Here is an 18,890-nt window from a genome sequence, read left to right as displayed (position 1 = left end):
TCCACCTATCTTCCTATCTCATCTATCCCTGCATCTATGACCCCAAGAGGAACAATAAGGGTAAAGTGAAAAGAAAATCAAATAATGGAAGGAAGGAAACATTTGAGGGCAACACAGTGTTTGTTGGTGAAACAAAGGCAAGCGCCTCAGTGTCTATGTCCAAAACCACCATGTGCTGTTCGCCCTTTCCCGCTACCTGCCTCTCTAGATTTCTCTGTAGCTATCCTTTTATGCACCATTCTCCCTATCGCTGGCCCATCTAGCCAAGACATGGCAGTGGAAAATTCAATGGCTTCCCTTGTGAAACTAATTTCCCTTGTGAAACTTCCACTCACATTTTTCCACCACCAGGGGTTCCCTCCCCATTTCCATTCTGGTAGTAAACCTCTGCCTGTTTTAAGGTTTTGAATACCTTCAAGCTGGTGAGTTGGGGGGACTTCCCAGTTATCTATCACATTCCCACCCTGTAAACTCCACTCCCTGCCTCTGAGAGATTTATTCCTGTGAAATATTACAACATTCTGGGGTAATAATATTCTTTGATAAATTCCTTTCCTAGCATACTTTCAGTGATTTTGTGAATCATAGATTTTATCTTTTTATGTCAGTTAGACTCCAAGAATAAAATAACCATGGTCAAACACAGAGCAGAATTAGTGCCTTTGGTGGGCAGTAAGTGGGTGGGGTGCTTAAATGCTACCCAATAATTATATATATGTGACAAAATGAAGGGACTGGCAATAGTCTTGTTTCAGCAGCAGCCAAGAGCCCTCCTTGAGTGTGTGCCATATAGGTGTGGTACATCAGTCATCAGACACACCTTGCCTGTCATTGGTGCAAAGCATGGTAACAGTGGAAGTTTCAGATTCATGTTTGGGCGAAACGCGTTGACTGTGCATCCATGAAAAATCCAGCATTTTTAGAAAAATGACACACCAAGGCTGCAAACAACAAAGTGGACTCGTTTCTTCATTAACTCACACCTTTTCATCTACTGTATATACATGTTGCCTCTCATGCCCCTTGTATGAATGTTTTAATTTATGGTCATGTGGCAGCTGGCCATTTGAGGTGGGCAATATTCCAGAAGAATAGTGACTGGACTGGGCAGTGCAATCCTCCTGAAAACCCGGCTGCCTTTTCCATTAGTAGTGAACTTCAGAGACTCCTGAATCCCATGAACAGCATCTCAATCCTCCAGTCGGTTTTGTTGTGCGTGATTGGTATCTGCTAGTTCACATTGTCTTCCTAAAACAGTCACTTCTTCTCCCAGAGTTGTGTGGTGGTCAGTCCTTCTGCGATCACCTGCCCATCACCAACGGCTTCAAGCAGTACCTCTGGGGACCAGCCGGCCCTGGTGGACTTCTACATGAACGGAGTCCTGTACCAGGATGAGAAGCCCAAGGCTGAAGCGTACATGTACCCGGCAGGACAGGCCAACAGCAGTCGGTTCCGCATGGACTACCACCCGGACCCACAGATCTACACCGCCAAAAAGGAGAAGTGGATCAAACACCACGTAGGAGAGCCACTGACACTTGTTATACATGTAAGTGTGTGAGTGACACCCATTTCTTGCTTCACACAAGTAAGTGTATCAATGACCCTCACACATGAGTCTTAGAGGGTATTCCACCTTAATATTGACTCCAGAATATTGCACTGGCAGAATATTGTGTTAGCAGAATATTGAGGATCAAAATATTGTGAAGGTAGGTTTCTATAGGTAAGAATAAGTTTGCTTTACTTAACTCCAAATGTGTACCTTACTGATTTATATACCTTCAAGGTACATAGATGTGGAGTTGAGAATAGTAAATCTATCCTTACCCACATTCATTTACTGTGTTAATATTTAGTTGTTACTATTTTCACTTCGCTATTGTGGTAGCACACTGTTTCTGTTGTTGATACTTCAACATTCACTCAAAACTTCAGTCACACATTTAAGTTTATCTTTGATCTCGCTAACGGCTTCAGTCACACATGTGTCTTAAATCACACTCTTGGCACACATGTAAATGTCATGCATCTGCATCCAGGACTTCAGTCACATATCTAAGAGTGTCTGAGTGTTTCAGAAGCCTTTACTGATAGCTTTAGTCACACATGCAAGTGTATGAAAGGACACCACTTTCCGTTACAACTGTAAAGTATCAGGAACCATCGCTCACACCTTTAGGTGTAGACATCAGTCGCAGCCGGTGCAGGTAAGTGCGGCGGGGCGGGGCAGGGAGAAGTCGACAGATGACATAATAGGGGAAAAAAATAATAATAATAAAACCACTTAGCTTGCGAGCGCAAGGTAAGTGGTTTTATTTATTTATTTTATTTTCCCTAGTCTGTCATCTGTCGACTTCCTGCCCCGTCCGTGCCCCACCCCTCCGCTCTTACCTGCACCGGCCACGACTGGTAAACATGTTATTGGCCCTCACTCAGTACTTTAGTAACACATGTGCCATTAACCTGCACTCAAGGCTTGAGTCACGTAAGTTCCACTGACGATCGTTCAGTTTTTAATATCCTTTATAACCCAGACCTTTTGATTTTGTTAAAGCTGCAGGGGACACACATTTTTTAGTTTATCAGGGGCCCTGCAGCAGAGTTGGGAAGCTGTGGAACAGTCTAAATCTTATCAGCACCCTGGAGACTGAATCAGGTTTCTAGGGACACCTTACAACTGTTCCTCTGATGAAACTATGAGATCAGCATAACATCCCTAGTAATGTACTTGTTTTGCAGTAAAGTGAACCAATGTCTGTGACAATGCACATGAATAACAAAACAAAAACAAGCATTGGAAATGCAATAGGTCTCGCACCATTAGAGTTAGTGCTTTTAGAATTGTTTATGGGTTTTTTTTGTAAATGTTTAGCATTTTTGTTTCCTGTAGCCAATGCTAAAGAATTACAAATAAAAAAAGCCATAAACATTTCTTAAAGCTCTAACTGAAATGGTCTGAGACCTATTGCACTGTGTGAGGGTGAGGGGTTGAGGATGAGTGAGGGTGAGGGTGAGAGTGGGTGAGGGTGAGTGAGGGTGAGGGGTTGAGGGTGAGTGAGGGTGAGGGGTTGAGGGTGAGTGAGAGTGAGGGTGAGTGAGGGTGAGTGAGGGTGAGGGGTTGAGGGTGAGTGAGAGTGAGGGTGAGTGAGGGTGAGGGGTTGAGGTTGAGGGTGAGGTGTTGAGGGTGAGTGAGGGTGAGGGTGAGTGAGGGTGAGGGTGAGTGAGGTGTTGAGGGTGAGTGAGGGTGAGGGTGAGTTAGGGTGAGGGGTTGAGGGTGAGTGAGAGTAGTTGAGGCTGAGTGAGGGTGAGTGAGAGTGAGGGTGAGTGAGGGGTTGAGGGTGAAGGTTTGAGGGTGAGGGTGAGCACACAAGCTTAGGAGTATGTCTTAGCACAACTTGCCCTCACCAATCACCTTTCACTTCTCAGGGCCTATGGACTTTCAAGGCTACAGATAGCATCTGCCATGTGCCTTAGAGGAACATTTATGTTTTAAAAATGTATTTGACAAATAATTATCGATCCATAGTTCAGCGCCGGCGAGATTATGCATTTTTGATATTTTTTGTTGCTGCACAGGCACTCGTGAGCATCATCTTTACCAGACTATACTATGGGTGGGCCGAGAGTTAGGCAGTCCAGGATCTGGGTGTTGCCATTTTAGAATGGCCCCTTACTTGCCAACTGATGGAGAATTGTTGGGTGGTCTCACTACTACTCGCTGATCTTGTAATTCATGCTCTAATACAAATGAACACTAAATAGCTTTTTATTCACCATCTCAGCAAGAGGCCAACAATTGAATAAGCAGAGTGTGAACCCTTCAGTGAACAGCACCAGTGTAAGTTGTGGATGACTTGAGGATTGTCGCTCATATTTTAACAGATTCGTAACTATTTCACATACATCTTTTTAGTACGAAAGATTCGCTGTTTTTTATTTTCTCATCTCTGATGCATTTTACTTGTTTCTTTTCATTCCTGCATAAACCATAGAGCCAACTCGGCACAAACGTGTTATAATGTGGTCAGAGGGAGGGGCACTAGATGACGAGATGTGGACTACCGCCACATTATGCAAGCTTGCCAGAGCCTCTGTGCCTTGTGGTAAACTACAGCTGTTCTTGAAGTGCTCAGAGCTGCTTCTTCATTCAACGTAAGCCATCGCTTCACTCCAATGAGAGCATCTGAGCATCCTGAAATTGACGTCCTTTGCATAATAAAAGTGTTTACATACCTCAAGCTTCTTTCTCTAGGATTCTTTCTGTAGGATTTCCTTCTGTTTCCTGCTCAATGGTTTCTTCAATGAAATGTTCTTAATTGCTTGTTTCTTTGCTGATTTTTTGGAGAGCAGAACTAGAGCACAGCTTGTAGCTACTCCTTTCAGTCTTTCGTCATATTTCAGTTACTGGTGCGTGTACTGCATCATTGAGGCACACGGCCCTGGTGCTGGGTGTGCAGGGTCGATTTTTACATTGACACAAACATGGGAAATAAGTGGTGCAAATTGAAATTATACTGTTTTCGTGCATGCTATTTAAAAAACAAAAATACGCTATTCCCTCAAAGTTATTACCAGCAAAATAACGAGAGTGTAGTTTGCACAAAGCTCTAAAATAGCACTGGAAACAAAGACAACAAGTGAAAGCAAGTTGCGGTAAAGCGGGTTTGGGCTTTCATTTAATGTTATTCCCGAAATGTGCTCCAGGCAACACGTTAATCTCTTTGTACGTCGTGTTTGTGCTGCATATTTGGAGGCTTGACAATAACATGCTAGTTGGGGCTGAGCAACACCAAAATGGTTAAAGGGACTGTAAGAAGGGACGGTGCAAGGAAAACAAACTGCGAGGGGCGGAAAGAAGGAGACAATGTAAAAAAAATTCAAATGAAAAGAAGCGAGACGGGTCAATTACATGTTCCCTCCAAGCGCAATGCCGCTGCCAGCAGCGGCAGAGCAAGAAAGTCAGCACAAACAAACGGTGCGAAGAGGTGGCTCAACATATAACGATGCCGACTTTGGAGAAGGAGAACAGGGTTCGAGCCTCAGCGTGGGCGGCATCATTAATTATAAATTAAATAAACTGAGATCTCCTGCATATTAAATATAAATAAATAAACAGCGTGCGTGGGGTGAGGGCAGGAAGCTGCCAGCTATTTAAAAAACAAAAATACGCTATTCCCTCAAAGTTATTACCAGCAAAATAACGAGAGTGTAGTTTGCACAAAGCTCTAAAATAGCACTGGAAACAAAGACAACAAGTGAAAGCAAGTTGCGGTAAAGCGGGTTTGGGCTTTCATTTAATGTTATTCCCGAAATGTGCTCCAGGCAACACGTTAATCTCTTTGTACGTCGTGTTTGTGCTGCATATTTGGAGGCTTGACAATAACATGCTAGTTGGGGCTGAGCAACACCAAAATGGTTAAAGGGACTGTAAGAAGGGACGGTGCAAGGAAAACAAACTGCGAGGGGCGGAAGGAAGGAGACAATGTAAAAAAAATTCAAATGAAAAGAAGCGAGACGGGTCAATTACATGTTCCCTCCAAGCGCAATGCCGCTGCCAGCAGCGGCAGAGCAAGAAAGTCAGCACAAACAAACGGTGCGAAGAGGTGGCTCAACATATAACGATGCCGACTTTGGAGAAGGAGAACAGGGTTCGAGCCTCAGCGTGGGCGGCATCATTAATTATAAATTAAATAAACTGAGATCTCCTGCATATTAAATATAAATAAATAAACAGCGTGCGTGGGGTGAGGGCAGGAAGCTGCCAGATATGGAAATACCAGCATCAAAGAAAACAAGACGGAGGGAAGAGAGGGGAGAGGGGAGGGGGGAGGAGAAATGCGACACGGCGGGAAGGGGCAGGCAGGATGACTCAGGGGAGGGGGCGGAGCGGGGCAGAGCGGCATGTGGGTGTGAAGAAGCCGGGCCTTTGAAGTGAAGCTAAGCTTCACTTCAAAGGTGTCGGAGGAATGCGGGCGGCTGTGCACGCGCTTTTAAGCTCAATGCACATGCGCATTGAGCTTAAAAGTCACGGGCACTGCAAGGAATCGCCACGATTCCTTGCAAGTTAGATAAAGAGTAGATGAGCCCCTATAGTCTCGCTTGCTCGATGCGCATGCGCATCGACAGGAATGTTCTTAATTGCTTGTTTCTTTGCTGATTTTTTGGAGAGCAGAACTAGAGCACAGCTTGTAGCTACTCCTTTCAGTCTTTCGTCATATTTCAGTTACTGGTGCGTGTACTGCATCATTGAGGCACACGGCCCTGGTGCTGGGTGTGCAGGGTCGATTTTTACATTGACACAAACATGGGAAATAAGTGGTGCAAATTGAAATTATACTGTTTTCGTGCATGCTATTTAAAAAACAAAAATACGCTATTCCCTCAAAGTTATTACCAGCAAAATAACGAGAGTGTAGTTTGCACAAAGCTCTAAAATAGCACTGGAAACAAAGACAACAAGTGAAAGCAAGTTGCGGTAAAGCGGGTTTGGGCTTTCATTTAATGTTATTCCCGAAATGTGCTCCAGGCAACACGTTAATCTCTTTGTACGTCGTGTTTGTGCTGCATATTTGGAGGCTTGACAATAACATGCTAGTTGGGGCTGAGCAACACCAAAATGGTTAAAGGGACTGTAAGAAGGGACGGTGCAAGGAAAACAAACTGCGAGGGGCGGAAAGAAGGAGACAATGTAAAAAAAATTCAAATGAAAAGAAGCGAGACGGGTCAATTACATGTTCCCTCCAAGCGCAATGCCGCTGCCAGCAGCGGCAGAGCAAGAAAGTCAGCACAAACAAACGGTGCGAAGAGGTGGCTCAACATATAACGATGCCGACTTTGGAGAAGGAGAACAGGGTTCGAGCCTCAGCGTGGGCGGCATCATTAATTATAAATTAAATAAACTGAGATCTCCTGCATATTAAATATAAATAAATAAACAGCGTGCGTGGGGTGAGGGCAGGAAGCTGCCAGCTATTTAAAAAACAAAAATACGCTATTCCCTCAAAGTTATTACCAGCAAAATAACGAGAGTGTAGTTTGCACAAAGCTCTAAAATAGCACTGGAAACAAAGACAACAAGTGAAAGCAAGTTGCGGTAAAGCGGGTTTGGGCTTTCATTTAATGTTATTCCCGAAATGTGCTCCAGGCAACACGTTAATCTCTTTGTACGTCGTGTTTGTGCTGCATATTTGGAGGCTTGACAATAACATGCTAGTTGGGGCTGAGCAACACCAAAATGGTTAAAGGGACTGTAAGAAGGGACGGTGCAAGGAAAACAAACTGCGAGGGGCGGAAGGAAGGAGACAATGTAAAAAAAATTCAAATGAAAAGAAGCGAGACGGGTCAATTACATGTTCCCTCCAAGCGCAATGCCGCTGCCAGCAGCGGCAGAGCAAGAAAGTCAGCACAAACAAACGGTGCGAAGAGGTGGCTCAACATATAACGATGCCGACTTTGGAGAAGGAGAACAGGGTTCGAGCCTCAGCGTGGGCGGCATCATTAATTATAAATTAAATAAACTGAGATCTCCTGCATATTAAATATAAATAAATAAACAGCGTGCGTGGGGTGAGGGCAGGAAGCTGCCAGATATGGAAATACCAGCATCAAAGAAAACAAGACGGAGGGAAGAGAGGGGAGAGGGGAGGGGGGAGGAGAAATGCGACACGGCGGGAAGGGGCAGGCAGGATGACTCAGGGGAGGGGGCGGAGCGGGGCAGAGCGGCATGTGGGTGTGAAGAAGCCGGGCCTTTGAAGTGAAGCTAAGCTTCACTTCAAAGGTGTCGGAGGAATGCGGGCGGCTGTGCACGCGCTTTTAAGCTCAATGCACATGCGCATTGAGCTTAAAAGTCACGGGCACTGCAAGGAATCGCCACGATTCCTTGCAAGTTAGATAAAGAGTAGATGAGCCCCTATAGTCTCGCTTGCTCGATGCGCATGCGCATCGACAGGCGAGACCTAATGATTGATTTTTGTACACAATTTATGGTTGAAACAAAGAATTGAATGTGCCAAAAAGTATGATGATTGAGTGTACTTTTCATATGTAAAATAGTCCCTCAAGCATCCTGTTAGATTATTATTTGGTGAGGGCGACTGCAAACAATCACAACCCTTGACAGGGTGAACCACTAATGTCACCCAAAAAATCTGAGCTCAACCACCACCTAGATATCGCACAGAGCAGACAAGCTTATCCTGGAGTAAAGTGTAAAGTATTTATGCATTATCAAAGCAGTAATAAATGTAGAATACAAAACAATAAACATCTCAAACTGAATTAGAAAGACAGAGTAAAATGTAATAGACAGAATGACACTAAAATAAAAATAAAAATCAACAAGCGGGACCGGAGATATGAATTTTTAAACTTTTAAGTAGAAATAGTGCCAAAAGCACAAAGTGTCAATGATAGCCAATGGTCACTGTAGACCGGGACATAGGTTAATTTGAGGCTGTCTGTGATGGTCCACGGATTAGAACCAACCAGGTTCATCCTTGATTACCTTCAGATTTAGTCATTTAAGTCCCAACCCACCAAGGGAGTACACATTAAAGCCCCCAGGACCTCACAGGAGGGTCAGGCAGAGCCCAACAACAGGGTCCACTCCAGGTGCAGTTGCCAGTGCTCAGCTGGGCAGTTGTAGGTAAGGCCACTTGTAGCTTGTTATATCCCTGTAGCTTGAACAAAAGGTCAGCCTTATTAACCTTTGAGTCCACTTCTTTGTTGTGGGTACAAGATAGACCAGGTCCAGTCCTTTAGGGCTGCTCTTACGTCACAGTCCTTTTCTGTTCTTCCTCGCATCTAGCAGTGTTCTGAAGTGGCTGCCAGGGGGTGACACATTTATGCCTGGCACTAGCTAGTGGGTGGGAATGACTCCTTGGCCCGGTCTAACCAATAGGATAAAAGTTCCTGGGTCCAACCCTGCCCACTTGCCGCATTTTCAAGATGGAGAAAGTCTTTGGACACACTAACCTTGTGCTCTTAAGGGTGGGGGGTGTTGGGGAGTGTACTATGCTAATCTTAGTGTCCTCTCTCATTTAACACTAAAATCACATTCGAAGCAGCCACTGAACCCACAATTAACCTAAAGATAGAGTTTGGTAGGACTATGGCAGGGTTCTTCAGCACCCAGACAGTTGATCAACAAGAAATGTCTTGGCATCATGTTCCCTTCCTGTCAACTGCACCATAAGAGTTATATGTAATACCCAGAGACAAATGTTTGGCAGGACAAAAGTAGGGTTCTTCAGCAACTAGACAGTGAATACGCAAGCATTGTCTTCCCATCCTGTTCCCTTCTTTTTGAGTGTGGCCCAGGTGTTATATGTAAAACCCATCAGACCTGTCAAGTAGGAATTGACACTGTAATGTCTTAAAATGATGCCCACAGCCTCCACCCTGCATATTCTGTGAGGTTCAGATGAGTCATCTCTCTCCATTCAAGTCAGCCTAATGTTTTGTCATGTGAGGCATTTCACACCTATTCAATGCTCATTACTGACTGAGAGCTTGAAGATGGATAACTTTCTAAAAGTTACTTTTCTTTAATATTTATTAAAAATCCAACTTCACTATTGAACTTGATTTTAAATAACTATTAAAAATAGTTACTTCATTATTTTTTAACTAATCCCATTCCCGAGACAGAGTATTAGAATTGTAATCTGCACTTTGGTTTCCTACATAGGCCTCCCACAGTGAAAGCAACGTTTGGGTGTTGGTCAGTGACAGGACAAGTTAACATTGCATTTCTCCATGTCCTACTTTTAAATACCACACACACTGTCTTGTCAGATACATGGGTTACATAGGGGTGAGTTATTAATATTTATAAGGGAGGTTACGACCTCTCAAAAGGGTTTATTTTGACAAGTCGAATTGCAGTTTTTACACTGCTAGACTCAGGCTGTAGTGGCAGGCCTAAAGTAATGTTTACATCGCCATTGTAGTGGATGGCACAATAGGTGCAGCGGTCCAGCAGTGGAATTTAACTTACAGGCCCTATGTACACCTTGTACCATATACTAGGGACTAAGAGGTAAGCTAAATATACCAATTAGGAATATGCTAATTCAGTCATGTTTCAAGGAGGAGAACAGGCACTTTGCCACTGATTAGCAAGGATAAAGTACACAGAGTTCCGAAGCCAGCTAAAATAAAGGGTCCAGCAAAAGATGATAAGTCCAAGCTGACCACACAAAAAAGACAGATTCCCTACACATTCCAATGGAAGCACTTCCTGGAAGGCAGAGCGTACAGCAGCCAATAGCGTAAGGTGATACCTAAATACACTCTGGCCTGATCCATGATGTGATTGATGTTGTCTCAAAGCAATGGGTGATGAAGAGTGCCCCAAAAAAGGCCATTGGTTGGATTGGGCTGACCCAGAGCTGTCAAAGTGTAAAATCCTCCGATGACCAAGACCTAAAAGCTTAAATACTGAAGTGTTCTCTCAAGAGAAGGTTTCTTGCTCCTGTCCAAACTGCAGGAGTGAGGGTGAAAGCCTGTTGTGTGGAGGGATGTTATTCCCGGTGCATGCTGTGCAAAGAGATATAGGTGCATATTATCAAGGACGGACGTTACATTATCGCCGCTTTTATCGGCAGGAAACTGCCGATAAAACGGCGATAATGGGCTTGATAATATGCTCTATAGAATTCCTATCAAAGCCCAGGTTAGATGTCTTCACATCTAACATGGGCTTCGATAGGAATTCTATAGAGCATATTATCAAGCCCATTATAGCCGTTTTATCGGCAGTTTCCTGCCGATAAAAGTGGCGATAATGTATCACCCGTCCTTGATAATATGCCCCATAGTGTGTCGCCTATGACATTTCTCTTTACCATGCTTGCCAATGCTATTCTCTCTCTGTTCTGTTGTGTTGGCTGCCACAGGTAGCTAGTTATTTAGCTAGGAAAGCTGGGTTGCTGATTCTTGCTGTAATGTGGTTGATACAACGGGTTTTCAAGGTCACGTGGACTTGGAAGAACAACCAGTGGAGGTCCCTCAGGTGGTATTGGTGTGGCCACACTGTGCAATTTTCAGACCATACATATGATGTAAACAACAATACCCCAAATCACAAATATCAATTCCACTAAGAATTCTGACATAAATATAAGAGCGTGCTCCGCAGTCTCCAGCACTAAGAATTTATTGGTCAATAGCGGGGAGTACTTTTTTTTGGTGTTTTTTTTCTTGGGTACCCTTTGTATTGTCCCTGGTGAGCACTCTCCGGTTCAGCGCCTTGACTCTGTTTTTTTGCTGTTTTCAGAAAGAGCCGGATAACTTGGGCTTGAGGTTGGATGAGTACCGGGTGAAGATCGGACTCATATCCTGCGAAATGAATTTCATCATCGTGGACAAAGTCATCCACTGCAGCGTCAATGATTCACTGACCTCCTCGGACCGGCACCTGCCTGTGACGGTAAGAGCTAGCCGGTGTGTTGGCCATACGACTCTATGTCCCTGGGGACCAGAGGTCGAAGTGAGTAGGGACTACCAGCACCCGGGTCGAACTGGCCTACAGGGCAATTAGACAATGCTAGATGGGATGATCTGACAGATCAGTGTGTGGACCAGATTTGTAGCAGTTTGTGGGCCGGTTTTAAGGCCAGAAGAGCTGTTTTTACTGTTGATTTCCTCAATAATACCACAACATTGTTTGCAGCAAACAGAAATACATGCAGTCTCCCATACCTTGCAAAATACCTACCTAGCATGTCTGATCAAATGGCCTGATCTGCAAATGTGGGCAGCTTTTTTAACTAACTTGTTTACTAATGGCGGCCACATTTATTTTGGTACAAGGACTATTTTTTGTCCAGTCCAACCCTGATCTGTACTTAAAACACATTTTTTGAGGGAAATTAATGCTGTCCACTGTAGGTCCAGGAGGGTCGTACCTATGCCAGATTTTGAGTTAGCCACATACAATGACTTTTTTTATATTTAATGTAAATGGGGATTAACTACATAGTTAATAGTGTCCTAAAAATCTGGTACTGATATGGGCCTGAGTTTTAAACCACTAGACTAAAGCAATCACTTGTGCTCCTGGTAGGCCGCCAGTAGCACAAGTGATTGATTTAGTTTAGTGGGTTAAAACACAGGCACAAATCAGTACCTGATTTTTAGGACACCACTGACCATGTACCTATAAAGCACATAAACTGTAATCTGTTTCTACCTAACCGAAAAAAATATTTAAAAACTGAGATTTGGGAGAGCCATCTCTTTGCTGTTCTGCTCCACTCCTTTATCTAAGCACCCCATCCCTTCTTAATCCCTACTCATATATGTTCCTCTCCTCTTTCTCCTCTAATCCCTGTTCAGTTAATTGTATATTTTTTTAATGCTTTTTTTATATAGCGCGGACTTTACCCGAAGGTGTCTGAGCGCTTCACAATAGGAACAGTTATATTTATTGCATGTTAACCTCTGTTAGGTGCACTGTGTACCATTGATGGGCTTTCCTTTTGCAAACGCCTGTGGCCTGGTCCTTTAATCCAATTGGTTCCAGTAAAGTAAACAAAGACTACACTTCCCATAATGCTCTTTGGATCGTGGTATTTCCCCACTGGCCTGGAGTCCTCTGGTGACCCGACTTCCAGGGGCAGAATGAGCTGACAGCCTAGCACGAGCTCGTGAAGGAAGTGGGTACTTATCAGGGGTCATCTGGGGTCACCCGGAAACCCCAGGCCAAGCAGGGCTCGGTTACTCGCGGCTGGATGCTGAGTGCTGACAGGGGGCAGAGGGGGCTGCGCGCCGGCTGTTTTGATTTACAGAAAAAGTTATGACTGCACATGCAGACAACACCGGCCCAGGCTCGGGGGCCCACACATGATGGCCCAGCAGGGAGGCAGAGGTGGACGGGCTTGTGGGGTGGAGGGGCAGGGGGATTTCAAGACCTGGTGCTCTGCCTGTGAAAGGCCGGCAGGGCTGGGGGTAGATAGTGTCAGCCGCAGGCCACATAAGGATGTGTGGCATAGGACTCCATCTGCCACCAGACCTTTCCAAACCCATTGTAAAATGTCAACTTCCGCATACGTCAGACTACTTCCTTTTAGGTGCCATGAACACACAATATCTAGTACCCAAGGATTGTAGTGCTATTGGACTTCAAGTTGACCAGTTAGAAATGGTTTCCTCTGTGGTATTTTAGTTTTTGAAGCATGAGTTCACATGCCCAGAAGAACACAGCAGGGAAAAATCTAGGGGCACATGCATCAAAGGTTTTTGCGAGCACAAACGGTGCGATTTACAAAAATCGTCCTTCTGCGATCACAAAAGGCTATTTTTGCGATGCATGAAAGTGTTGGGCACACGAAATTTAGGTAATCGCAATATCTTGGGATTTCATAAATTGTGATTGCATTTAAGGAATTGCAATTTGCAATTCCTTAAATGCAATGCAAGAAGCCCTTTGAAATAGCGATTTCGCTATTTGGGGCCGCAAATTACAGAGCAATTAACCTGGTCGGTAATTTGCAAAAACTTTGAAAAATGCACTCAAGTGCATTTTTCAAAGTTTCAGGTTCCACACACATGCCCTTGGGTCATGTGTGTGCGCAACATGGGTGCACGGCACAATTTCAGGGGTGCAACAAGGTGTCCTTTTGACACCCTTGAAATTGCATGCACAATTTGCGAGTAACAACTGGTACTGGCAAATTGCGCATGCAATTTACCATTCATTCCTATGGGCATATAGGCCCGTAGGAATGAACGGAAAGCCATTCCTTAAATGTGAGTCCCAATTCGGACGCCTGACCCGACATTCCAACATCTTAGCGCGCTGCAGGGCGAGCTATTTACAAACGCGGTAGCGTTTTTAAAAATCCCCGTTTTGGTATTTGTGTTGATTTTATTTTCTTTTACCTTGTTTTTAGTCAGCATTGCGCTTCCTCGCCTGCACTATAATTGTATTTTCACCGCGCTTTGCGGGTCCCTGTTTCACATTAGGTTTGGCCGCCATCTTGGGTGAGTCTTCTTCCACGCCTGGCCATTTGGGGGTAGCAGACCAGCTGTCACAAGGACACGCTGACCTGCATATAAGGGGGCATTCTAGGCGGGCCACTCTGTTTGTTCCCACTTCGGACGCCTGACCCGACATTCCAACATCTTAGCGCGCTGCAGGGCGAGCTATTTACAAACGCAGTAGCATTTTTAAAAATCCCCGTTTTGGTATTTGTGTTGATTTTATTTTCTTTTACCTTGTTTTTAGTCAGCATTGCGCTCCCTCGCCTGCACTATAATTGTATTTTCACCGCGCTTTGCGGGTCCCGGTTTCACATTAGGTTTGGCCGCCATCTTGGGTGAGTCTTCTTCCACGCCTGGCCATTTGGGGGTAGCAGACCAGCTGTCACAAGGACACGCTGACCTGCATATAAGGGGGCATTCTAGGCGAGCCACTCTGTTTGTTCCCACTTCGGACGCCTGACCCGACATTCCAGCATCTTAGCGCGCTGCAGGGCGAGCTATTTACAAACGTGGTAGCGTTTTTAAAAATCCCCGTTTTGGTATTTGTGTTGATTTTATTTTCTTTTACCTTGTTTTTAGTCAGTATTGCGCTCCCTCGCCTGCACTATAATTGTATTTTCACCGCGCTTTGCGGGTCCCGGTTTCACATTAGGTTTGGCCGCCATCTTGGGCGAGTCTTCTTCCACGCCTGGCCATTTGGGGGTAGCAGACCAGATGTCACAAGGACACGCTGACCTGCATATAAAGCAGCCATTCTACGCGCAGCGTTTGCGCGCAGCGTTTCGCCGTAGTGACGCAAGTCCAGCCCGTCTGCGCCCGTCAGCGTCCCGGAGGCGGCTGGAGCGGCGGGCGGGGCTGGCCCAACGTGACTAAATTCCACCTAGTGTCACTATGGTTCGCTATACATCTGCGGAGCTGCGATCCCTCCAAAGGGTATCGTGTGCGTGTTATAAGGTGTTTCCTGGCCATTACAGGGGTAAGAGGAGGTGTCCGGGTTGTGGCTGGTCTCCAGACTATAGCCCGCCTTCGTTATCTAACCGGGAGACGGACAGTGAGAAGCATCTCTGCCTGCTTTTAAATACTAGATCAGTGCGCAGCCACGCTCAGGAGCTCTTTGATCTCCTGTCTACTGAAAAGCCGCTGTGTCTGATGCTGACAGAGACTTGGTTAGGAGCCGCATCTAATCCTGATATTGCCATAGCGATTCCTCCGGAATATAATGTCTATAGGCAAGATAGATTGGAAGGGAGGGGCGGAGGGGTGGCACTCGTAGTGAATAAATCTGTTGTCTGCTCGATTATTCCGACGGAGGCCATTACAGGGTCTGAATCCCTTGCTTTTTCCTTGTCATTGGCGCCGCATCAATCGGTCAAAGGGCTGTTAGTTTACAGGCATCCCGGCCCCGCTGGCTCTTTTTTTGATGAGCTTCAGTCGGTAATGTCAGCTCTGGTCCTCAGATCTGATCACTGTATTTTGGCTGGGGATTTTAATTTCCACATGGATGAGGGTTTCGACCCTGATGCGATCAAACTATCTGACATCACGGCCCCTTTGGGCTTGGTCCCCTTTGTCTTTGAACCAACGCATGATAAAGGTCATACTTTAGATCAGGTCTTCTCCACGTCCCCCATAGAGGTGACGGCACTTCTACCGGTCCTCTGGACAGACCATCGGCTGATCAACTTTAATGTACTGGGCACAAAGAAGCCTTCGAGAATGGCCCTCAGACAACAGGGACTAGCGTCGAGAGAGTTCCATTGGGTGACCCCAGAAATGTTGGTCCAGGCATCTTATGATCATCCTTGCCCCCTTATTGGGGATTTGGATAGGGATCTGGAGTCTCTGCAGACGTGGCTTGTGGATAGGTTGAACGACCTGGCACCTGCGAAGGCCCCTCGGTTGTCATCCAAACGGGTTTCCACCCCTTGGTTCACTGAAACGCTTTCGGCCTCTCCCAGGCAGTGCAAGGTGGCCGAAAGGGCTTGGCGTGCGCAGTATGACTCCGCCGCCAAGCACGCTTATAGAACTATGGTCAAGGCCTATCATCGGGATATCCTTCTGGAAAAGAAAGGTTATTTTGCTAGGAGGATTGAGGCTGCCTCTAATTCCTGCAAGGAGATTTTTACAATTGTTAGGGAATTTATGGCCCCACGGTCGAATTCGACCCAGACCGCCCCTACTGAGGCGTGGGTCTCTGATCTCGCCAACTTTTTTACTACTAAAATAAAGCTGATTCAGGACTCTTTTCCATCAAGGTCGGTTGTAGTCTCCCCTAGCTCTGTGGACGGACCAGTGCCATCGGTCCCTCTAGGGCCAGTCCTGTCAGACTTTCTGCCTATTTCAGCTCCTTCGTCATTGACACTCATGGCCAATCTTAAATCGGGTTCGCCGCTTGACCCATGCCCGGCCAAATTTCTGGCGAAGATGGCGGTAGCCGTAAATCCGTTGGCGAATCCCCTCCTGAATCTCTCTCTGAGCCAGGGGGTGGTCCCGCAAGCTTGGAAGCAGGCAATGGTCATTCCCCTCCTCAAAAAGCCGGGTCTTGATCCCGTGGTTTTGGCCAATTATAGGCCCATTTCTCTCCTTCCTGCGCTAGCCAAAATCCTGGAGAAGCATGTGCATGCTGTGCTTTCTAATTTTTTAGAATCTTACGATCTGCTCCATTCCACTCAGTCTGGCTTCCGCCCCAACCTTAGTACTGAGACGGCGTTGCTGGAGGTCTCTGAAGCCATCAAGGAGGCACTGGATTCGGGTGGCAAAGCCATGCTGGTCATGCTTGACCTGTCGGCGGCCTTTGACACCGTCCCCCACGAGGGTCTGCTCGTCAGATTTTACGAGATCGGTCTGAGGGGGACGGTGCTTAGCTGGTTTAGATCGTTTCTGACTGGTCGTCGACAATCGGTCTGGGCCTCATCTAGTTCAGCTGAGATGCCGTCTTTGGGAGTCGGAGTCCCGCAGGGCTCGGTACTGAGCCCGACTCTATTTAACATCTTTATGACCCCTCTGGCGGCATTGGCTGAGTCTTTTGGGGCCCAGATCGTATCCTACGCCGACGATACCCAGCTCCTCTTTACCTGCGGGAATGGAGAGGTTTTTGATGGAGAGAGTATCCGTGAGTGCCTTGGGGCTGTTTTTAAATGGTTCCAGCTGAACAGCCTCAGGTGCAACTCAGATAAATCGGAGGTACTCTTCTTCGGTTGCCAATCCGATCCAGACTGGCAGGTATGGTGGCCCGCTGATATGTCTCCCCCAGCTCGATCGTCTCAGTCGGCTAAGAACCTGGGGATCAAGATAGACAATGGTCTGACTCTAAGATCTCAGATCCTTGCTCTTACTGGCACCTGTTTTGCCCTCCTCAGGATGCTTCGGAAGTTTCTTCCATTGCTCTCTGAGGATCATAGGAGGACTACGGTACAGGCCTTAATTGGTTCAAGATTGGACTACTCCAACGTCCTATACCTCGGCCTGCCGGAGTATCTCCTGCAACGGCTGCAGGTGGACCAGAATACGGCTGCGCGAGCCATATTCGGCCTTCACAGGCGAGCCGGAGTCTCCGACCTTCTGCAGACTCTCCATTGGCTCCCTATCTGGAAGCTGATAGTTTTTAAGGCCCTGACCCTGGCACACAAGGCTCTTCACGCTTCAGGGGCTAAATATCCGCGAAGGAGGCTCGCCTTTTACCATCCGGCGCGATCGCTAAGATCAGAATCGATGTCCCTTGCCACGGTCCCTCGCGTGAAGAAGGCCCGCATTGGAGGCCGTTCTTTTAGGTTGCGGGCTCCACAGCTTTGGAACACCTTGCCTTTGGCTTTGCGCAGTACCTCAAACTTGTTGGCCTTTAGGAAGGGCCTTAAAACTTGGCTTTTTGCCCTTTAGATTCCCTTCTCTTTTTAGTTTACTCCGCTTTTTATCCGTGTGTTGTGTTCGTCTTTCTCAGGTTGTCAATAAAGCGCCGGGACACTCTTTTTGAGTAGCCGTGCGCTATAAAAGACAAAATTAACATAACATAACATAACAATTTGCTAGTCGCAATTAAGGAATGTTTAGGAATCTTCTTTTTTATAGTGATTCCTACGTGCATAGGCTTTTGCGAGTCCTCAATTGTGATTCTTCAATAATTGCAATTAAGGACTCGCAAAATCATACCTTGATCCATGTGCCCCTAAGTTTTAAAAATAAAAAAGCCAACCTGAAGACAGCAGACCCCACTACTAACTCTATATGCAATCAATATCAGCTGGAACATTCCCCAGAGAACATCATTAGATGTGCAAATTGTATTGGACAGCAACATGGTCCAGTACAAATTGTAACTGTGCAACTGGGCTTTCCAGTGGCGGAGGAAGGGGGCTGTTCTCTTACTTTACAAAATCTCATCGGGTTATATTTATTATTACAAGTAAGCTGTTTCTAATAAAATACAGAGGTGTTAGCAGTTTCTTCCAGCACACCCTTGTTTTATGTTTTTTTATAGTCATTCATATAATTTCATAGAACAGCTTCCGTTGTTGTGTCCTACATTTCCTGACTGCTGTTTCGAATTGGTCAGAAATGTGTTTTACCAGATATACGGCTCCAAATTTGACTTCAGAAAATATCTTGACAAAGAAAGTGTCCAAAAGTGTGAAAAGCCAGCCCGGAATGGACTTCTGGGAAACATTAATGGCAGAATGCCTGCTATAGAAACAGCAATAACATAGCAAATAGATGTAACTTTAGCTTTATAAAGAGTTTTATAGACTAATGTTAGGAGCAGTGAAAGGAGTGATTCCATGAAACAGTTTTAGAAACTGTTAAAGTAAGGAATTCGGAATAAAGTTCTCTTCAGGAAATTAAGAACCAATTGTGAAAAGTGTTGTCGTGAAGCAGTTTTAATAAAAAAGTTCTTAACACCAGCAGCA

General features: G+C 45.7%; 1 protein-coding gene across 1 annotated transcript in view; it reads left to right on the top strand.

Moving 5' to 3' along the window:
• Positions 1–18,890, top strand: part of PLXND1 (plexin D1) — a 383,087-nt gene that overhangs the window by 248,719 nt on the left and 115,478 nt on the right. The window contains exons 18-19 of the mRNA XM_078661693.1: positions 1,274–1,549; positions 11,282–11,434. Of these exons, the coding sequence (XP_078517819.1) occupies positions 1,274–1,549; positions 11,282–11,434 (429 nt within the window). The remainder of the gene's footprint in view (positions 1–1,273; positions 1,550–11,281; positions 11,435–18,890) is intronic.

This window comes from Lissotriton helveticus, chromosome 9 (genome assembly GCF_964261635.1).
Source record: "Lissotriton helveticus chromosome 9, aLisHel1.1, whole genome shotgun sequence".
In the NCBI taxonomy this organism is placed as follows: Eukaryota; Metazoa; Chordata; class Amphibia; order Caudata; family Salamandridae; genus Lissotriton; species Lissotriton helveticus.
Note: the sequence above shows the minus strand (reverse complement) of the source record. Positions and strands in the feature narration are given on the sequence as shown.